The following is a 7,779-nucleotide window of genomic DNA, read 5'->3' on the forward strand; positions in this document are numbered from 1 at the left end:
CCCTAAGCCTTTGGGCTGGGGCACTGAATAGCTGCAGAGGTGGTTTTTCATAATGCCCTGGCGGGGGCGGGGGGGTGGCTGTGGAAACCAGTGATCCTCGGCCTCCCCCGTCTGAGGGCTGGAGTGTGGCCGAAGGGAAAACTCCTCTGCTTCAACCTCAGGTGCTGGGCTGAGAGTTGGGAGTTGAATTTGTGGCACTTGCAGAGACAAACAGAAATCTGGGCATCGTTTTGATGTGTGAGATAACTCAGTTTGTGGGGAGGTGGCCACACATCCTTCTTTCCTTCTATGTCAAGAGGTGTTTGGAGCATTGTGGCTCCAGCTGAGGGTGTCCCAGGAAAATCTGCAGCCTCTGCTGCACAGATGTTTCCATTGAGAGCTTTCAGTGCAGAGCTGGTCTTTGCGAGCCCCTGGTGTCTGCTCTGAGCCCTTGTTTATCGTTTTTTAATTGCACCCTTCACTTGAGTGGAACACGCCCTGATGAGTATCCTTACAAATGGGGTGGGTGTCTAAGAGATAACGATTCCTTCTTGTTTAACAAGTTTGGAAGGGAGGGAGCAACCACATTACCACCTGTCCTCCTGGACTTGGCAGAGGGCTGCATGTTTTGAGTGCATTTGGCAGAGTTTTGGTGTTCTGACTCAGCAAATGGTAACAAAGGGAGGATGGCGAAGCCTTCCTTTATTCCATAATCCTGTTTGCTTTTCTGGAAATCGGCTATAGCCTCAGAATCACTGACTCAATTTTTGGATCCTATTCTCATGACAAAGCGGCTGTCTGGTTTAAAACAAGCCCATTATAAAAAGGGCACCTCGGATCCTGGCTGTTTGTAACAGCTGCTGACGTTCCTCCGGCACAGGGGAGCTTGGCTGGAACGGAAAATGTCCAGAGCTGGAACCAAGGTAAGATTTTTTGCAGTGTATTCATGATTTTGGCTAAAAGCACAGAATTTTGTGGGGATGAGTTGTGGAGAAACTTTGTTTTCTTTGTTCTGCTGACAGCTTCCCCCTCTGTCAGCGTGTGGGCAGGGGGAGATGCTTGAAATCCCCCCTGACGTGGAGGGAAGCTGGAGCTGAGCCCTCCCAAGTATTTTACCAGATTTTGGCTGGTTCCTCTAGGTGTGGCTCTGCCAGAGGATGGAGTCAAGTGCAGTGACTGGCGAGGAGGCATTTTGAAATGGTTCTAAATCAGCAGGATCTGATACCTTGTAAATTGGGGGTGGAGGGGGGCTGTGCCAGCTGGGAATCACTGCGCTTGCAGAGCAGAGTCTCATGGAAAGCTCCCTCGGAGCCTTGGGAGAGCCTGACTCCAGCACCAGCAGAGCTGCCACATCCCTTTTCCATGGTGGAGCAGAGGGTGTGCTGTGACAGAAGGACTCCTGGATGATGGCCATGGCGCTGAAGGGAATAGTGTTCCCTAAGGGCTGCACACCAGCCTTGGGATTCGGTGCAATCAGCAGGGATGAACTGAAATTGGAGAAGGAGGTAGGTTGGGAAGCTCAGCTTCAGCTGGAGTGACATCTTGGGTGAGGAATCCAGCTCCTCAGGCTTGGGTTTAACAGAGCTGAGCTGGCTGCTCCCACAGAACTTGTACTGGGTCTGGGACTGGGCAGGGAGAAACAGCTGGGAAAGGAAATGAGGGTGAGGGCTTGGGCCGGTGTCCCCTATGGAATGTCAAACACTGTTAGGAGGCTGCAGGAAGAGCTTCATCTGAATTTAGATTTGGGCTGGATTCCTTTTAGCCTGTGGGGGCTGTGAGACCCACGGGGCTTTGGGAGCACAGTGGGTTTGGAGGCACTGGGCAATGCCATGGAATGTCTTGGCTTTTCCGTGTCCTTCAGCTCTGTGGCTCTCAGGGGTTGGGCTGGCGGTCTGGGAAGCCAAGGAGAGTGTGCTGGTGGCTCCCAGATCCTGAGGTGCAAACTTTCTGTACCTGAGTCTAAAAAAGGTGCTGGGGAATTGCAGCTGCTCCATCCTTGAGTCTCCTGTCAGCTTGGAAAGCCTTGAGCACATTCTGCCTTTTCCCTGTTGAAAGCCGTGTCCCCTTGGAGTGTACCATGGGGAATTAATGGAATAGGGGCAGCAAGATGGCCAGGAAGAGTTATCTCCTATTTCTGTACATTGTGCTCTTGTTTAGCACATTCCAGGAAAGGGCAAAGTAGGGAATTAAACACCTTTTCTCACAACCCCAGCGAGTGGTCTGCTCTGGAAAAGGATCAGTGCTGACAAAGGAAACACTACTGGATATATTTTATGAGTTTTCTTCTAGCTAAGCTACTGTTGAAAAGAAATATGTAATAACTCAGGTGATGTGACCAAAGTGAGAGTTTTACATTCCTGCAAGGAAGATCTGCTCTGGCAAACCTGGTATGTGTCTGGTAACCCCAGAAAAGGCAAGGTTAGGGCAGGGAGAGATTAACAGGGGAGTGCTGGGAGCAGAGCTCCTGGAATGTTTGGCTGAAGGAAGGCAGTTTCCCTTCGAGTGAGAGGGGACAGAAACAAAGCTGGAAATCTGGAATCTGTAATTATTCTAGGGTGAGAACATCAACCAGCTCTGTTGGTGGCTGGATCCATGCAGGAAAGCTGGGAAACGAAGGTCTGAAGTGAGCTGAGGGTGTGTCAGAAGGGCCGTGCCAGAGAACGGGTGGGCAGGATCCCTTAAATTCTGAGATTAAACCAAGGAACGGCACTTTGGTTGGACACAGTTCTGTAGGAACAGCCATATCCTTAAAGTGCCTTTGGATTTCTTTGGCTTTGTGGCTTTGTAAGTACAGGGAAAATGCCCCCCTGGAAATATCAGGAAGCTTTGCCAGGCTCCAGTTTGGTTGTGCTAGGCTGGGTGGGGAAGGAACATCACTGAATCCCAGGATGTTGTGGGTTGGAAGGGACCTTAAAGCCCATCCAGTTCCACCCCCTTCCATGGGCAGGGACACCTTCCACTATCTCAGGTTGCTCCAAGACCCATCCAACCTGGCCTTGAACTCGTCCAGGTTCCCTCTGCCCAGAAAGCAGAGCCACATTGGGCAGAGCTCGTCATCAACTATGTTGGACACTCAGCACATGGACAGGAGTGGGCCAGGATCAGAGCTTGGAGACGTGTGTTGGAGAGAGGGATCAGCCATCCCAGTAGAGGATAATGCTGAACCAGGAGTAAATGAATCCCTGCAGAGGGTTTTCCAGGGATGCTGTGGCTTCTTTGGATCGCTGGCTTCAAGAAGAGGGTGACTGCCAAACCCAGTGAACAGAGCTTTTGGTGCTGCCTTTGGGTGAGGCTAGCAGCTTTTTTGGGTGATACCTTTAGGGACAGTGGTCAACAAGCAGGATCTGGAAAAGGCAGCGGGTTGTGGCTGGGAAGACTTGGCCAGCGTGATTAACTGCCCAAGGGTGGGAAAACAGGAGCTGGACATTTCAGTGCTCTCCTTTCACAGCTTTTATTCACTGCTGGAAAGGTCAGAGTGATTCCCAGCTCTCCATTGAAGGTGGGAAGAACTTGCTCAGGATGTTAAGGGACGGGTTGTTTTGTGTGTACCAACTGCTTTGTGATGGCAGATAAGTCCTTGAAATTAACAGGAAAATAATATTATCCTAATAAATGTCCAGTAACAGGTCACAAAATCAAGAGCATGACTCCTCTGGCATGATCAGTCTGACTCCCCAGATCCCTTGGTCAGGCTGGTAGGACCTGCTGACCAACCAGCTCCAGGAGCACTCCAGCTAATTTAATTTTTAGCACAAAACAAATGATTAAAAATAAAAAGTGAGCAAGTTGTCCTGGATTTGGGTTGAAACCCTGACAATGAATGATTTTTTAAGAGCAAGAAGGTTACATCGATAGCAGTAGCCAAAGCACTGTAGATGAAGTACAGCAGGTGTGGATGTATCTTAATACTCCAACCACAGAAAAAAAAACATGGAAAAAATGGATTGTGGAACATTGCATGTTGGGTGTGGCCAGAAGGATTCTCTCTAGACCATCTGGTGCCACAAACAAGCAAAAGATAAGCGTGATGGTTTGGGAATCCTCTTGAAGAAGAGCAACATTTGATGAGTAATTGTCACTTGGGAGGATCTAAAAATGGAGCTGGAGAAAGGACTGGTCTGGTCTAGGATTGGCAATATTTCCATGAAGGGATTTTTGGGGAAAACTGGATCTCCTCTCCAGGGCTGGCTGGGTAGGTAACGCCTCAAGTAGGAGGAGTGGGATTCGGTCATCAGGTCCCAAGATCATTTCAAGCCAGGTTGTGATCAAGGATAGAGTGCTCCAGGATAAAGTGCTTTGGGGTCAGCAGCATGGCTATAGAGCAGCTCTTGGGAAAGAAATGTGGGGATGGACTGTGAATTTGTCAGAGGTTTCGTGGACTTGTAGCAACCAAAGCAGAACAAGCTAACTGCAAATACAATCCTTGGATGTCCATAAAACTGCTACCCACCATGCACATGGAATGCTCCCTTAGTTTCTTCTAGCATGGGCAAAGCTTGTGTGATGTCCAGCTTTGGGCAGTGGGTTTTGAGAAAGGAAGTTTTGCACTGTTCAAGTGGGAGCAAGGATGGGCTGGAAGACATGACCTGGGAGGAGAGAGACTTCTCCACTCCCTTATCAGTAAAGATCTCCCTGCAAATGCTTGGTGAGCCAATAAAAAGGAAATCATGGGATCATTAAGGCTGGAAAAGCTCTCTAAAGGCATCAAGTCCAACTGCTAACCCAGGGCTGCTGGACCCACCCATGTCCCCAGGATCCTGCTTTGTACATTCCATTGACTTCTCACAGCTCTCCAGCCATAATTTATTAACTCTTGAAGAGAAGGTGGGAGGGAATTGTTTTGATAGTGTTTTGCTGGAAAAAGGACAGGGACTTCTCTGTGGGAGTGTTGGGTTGGACTGGGACAGAACAAAGGTTTGGGAAGGGCAGAACACTGGTGGCAGCTGGAGGCATTGGGGCCAGAGAGGTGAATTAGTCTGACTGACTGCAGCTGGTCCCGTTCCATTGCTGGGCTTGATGATTTCTGATATCTCGAGCACTCTGCTTACAGACATTTCCTGCCGTGATGTGGCTGGAATATGGAGATGTGCTGGATGAGGCACCTCCCCACTCTCCCCCCTCTGCTCATTCCAGGTCACCTTCTATGAAGACAAGAACTTCCTCGGCCGTTACTACGAGTGTGACAGCGACTGCCCCGATTTCCACACCTACCTGAGCCGCTGCAACTCCATCCGTGTGGATGGAGGCACCTGGGTGGCCTACGAGAGGCCCAACTATGCTGGGAACATGTATGTGCTGACCCATGGGGAGTATCCCGACTACCACCACTGGATGGGCCTCAACGACCGCCTGGGCTCCTGCAAATACATCCAGATCGTAGGTGTCACCCCTTCCCAGGGGATACTGCCATTTCCACCCGTCGTGGAAAGGGTTTCACGTGAGGAAACGTGGTGCCCATCTTCCTGGGGAAGCACACAGGAGGTGGCTGCAGGGGATTTGCTCCCACGGGCCCGCTCTGGGAGTAGCAAGGTGTTTGGTGGGGGGAGAAGGTGAATCTCTCCCACTCTGGATTGCAGTGGGAAAAGGCAGATCCCTTTGAGTGTGGGTGAGTTTCCACAGGAACAGCAGTGTAGTTTCATCAGCATGTTCCTTTAGGGCTTTCAGTGTCCAGGCAGGTTGCTCCAAAGTTTGCCTCTTGCCTTTTCCCTGGTGTGTAACCAACTGATCCAACAGGTTCAAGGCCTGTGACAATGGAATGTAGATTTTGCAGGAACATTTGGAATGAAGGGCAGTTTCTTCTCTAGCAAGCCAAGACTCTCTTCTGATACAGGAAACTGAATCCATGTCACCAAACCCCTCTGGACATGGGGAGACCAAGCCCAGCAGCAGCCCTGGAGTGCCCAGAAATGGGAGAGATGCCTGGAGCCCTCCTGGGTCATGCTTGGAGCAGCCTGGTGCCTCCTGGTATTAGGAGAGCACAGCAGGTGTGCTCATCCCCTCCTAACTGATGATGGGGAGAAAGGAAAGAAGGAATGATCCTTTTGGGAAGCCTATGGGGTGGAGGAGCATCCTTTAAAACTGGGATTGTGGGTGAAGTGTGGATTGGTGCTGCTGAGGTTCTGCCAGTAGTGGGGCAGACACAGGTGATCTGTGGGTTGCTGACTTGGAGCACAGCCATGAATTCCCACCGCATGGAGCAGATCTCACAACTGAGAACGGGTTTTGCTTTTCTGCCTGGGAGTCTAACGCCCCTCTGAGCCTGTTCTGGCTTTGAGCTGGATCTAAATCCCTTTTCATGGGGCGGGGAGAATTTCCAGCCCATTCAGAGCACTGATCTGGTTTATGACACGGAGCTAAAACACGTGCGAGATGCGAGAGCAGCACAGCTTCCTCCACCAGGGTGAAATGTGGGAGCCTTATCCTGCATATCCACCTGGTACCTGGCTTTCCCTCCTGCCCTGAGGAGACCTCGAGACCCCGCAGAGCTCGGCTGGGGCTGGCAAGGAGGGAGTGGGCTGAGGAGGTGGGGGAAGAGGTGTCCAGGCTGCTGCAAGATTAGACGCTGCAGCGGTGCCTTCGGGCAAGGAACACTTCCAATCCCGGTGGGAACCAGTGCTGCCTCCACAGCAACATGGCCCCATCGGGGTCAGCAGCTCATTAAACTCCTCTCTGCCTGGAGGAGAGGGGACTGGAGGGGGTCTGGCTCTCTGATGCTCACGTGGAACACTGAGAGGGGTTCAAGGCCACCCGGGATAGCGAGACCAGCACTGTTGACTCAGCCTTATCCCTGGAGCTGCTCTGCATGTGATGCTCTGTTAAAATTCACCCCATCTGCTTCTCCCTGTGCTTTTGGAGGCTGATGTGAGATTTCAGCCCTGTTCTGGTGTGCTGGGGGTGGTTGGTACCTGATTTTGAGTCATGCCCCCATGTCAGAGCTGGGACATGTCAGTGTCCCATCTGATGCTCCGCTTGCCAATGAAGTCACCCAGAGAAGCTGTGGCTGCCCCATCCCTGGAAGTGTCCAAGGCCAGCTTGGATGGGGCTTGGAGGAACCTGGGATAGTGGGAGGTGTGCCCACCCACGGCAGGGAGGTAGAACTGTGTGATCTTTAAATCCCTTCCCAAACCATTGCATGACTCTATGATTTTCTCTCCCTTTTTAATTTTTCCTAGCCGAGCGGAGGCCGAGGCCACATCCAGGTGTTCGAGAAGGGAGATTTTGGCGGGCAGATGTTCGAAGCCACCGAAGACTGCCCCTCCATCATGGAGGAGTGGCACATGCGTGAGGTGCACGCCTGCAGGGTGCTGGAGGGCGTCTGGGTGTTCTACGAGCATCCCAACTACCGGGGCCGGCAGTACGTGCTGCCCAAGGGGGAGTACCGCAAGCCTGTGGAGTGGGGAGCGGCCAGCCCTGCCGTCCAGTCCTTCCGCAGCATCTCCGAGTGAGCCAGCCCCGTGAGCGGGCTGCACACCCCCCCAATAAAGCAACTGAGTCGCTCAGCTCCGCGTGGTCTTGCTTATTCCCGGGATTTGTGTGCGATGTGTCCTGTCTCGGGGGAGCTGGGGTGGAGCGGAGCCCTCTCTGAGCGAAACACCCCCTCACCAGTCCCGACCGCCTCATTGCCACCCCCTTCCACACCCCCTGCCCTCCGTCCCACTGCTCCTTTAGGAAAAAGCCATCCCGATTCTGGCAGCCCAGTGTGTCAGGTACAGGATGTCCTCTCTCGGTGCGAGCCAAGGGATTCTGCTGCTTAAACGGGCTGGGAAGCAGGAGAGCAGGCTGGATGTGGATAGAGGCAGT

General features: G+C 52.2%; 1 protein-coding gene across 1 annotated transcript; it reads left to right on the top strand.

The window, feature by feature from the left end:
- Window positions 1-777: 777 nt before the first annotated feature.
- CRYGS (crystallin gamma S) lies at window positions 778-7,478 on the top strand. The gene is made up of 3 exons (XM_005529532.2): window positions 778-902; window positions 5,113-5,355; window positions 7,152-7,478. The coding sequence occupies exons 1-3, from the start codon at window positions 882-884 to the stop codon at window positions 7,422-7,424; spliced, it is 537 nt and encodes a 178-aa protein (XP_005529589.1). The 5' UTR covers window positions 778-881; the 3' UTR covers window positions 7,425-7,478.
- The last annotated feature ends 301 nt before the right edge of the window (window positions 7,479-7,779 follow it).

The sequence above is a fragment of the Pseudopodoces humilis genome, chromosome 11 (assembly GCF_049639895.1).
Source record: "Pseudopodoces humilis isolate 2021_Gansu_Grassland_sample_001 chromosome 11, ASM4963989v1, whole genome shotgun sequence".
Classification (NCBI taxonomy): domain Eukaryota; kingdom Metazoa; phylum Chordata; class Aves; order Passeriformes; family Paridae; genus Pseudopodoces; species Pseudopodoces humilis.

Bases quoted from the DNA above. Each gene is read 5' to 3' on its own strand.
- CRYGS (XM_005529532.2), top strand. From the start codon at position 882: ATGTCCAGAGCTGGAACCAAG. The intron at 903-5,112 runs GTAAGATTTTTT...TGCTCATTCCAG, and splicing joins TGTCCAGAGCTGGAACCAAG to GTCACCTTCTATGAAGACAA. The intron at 5,356-7,151 runs GTAGGTGTCACC...AATTTTTCCTAG, and splicing joins CCTGCAAATACATCCAGATC to CCGAGCGGAGGCCGAGGCCA.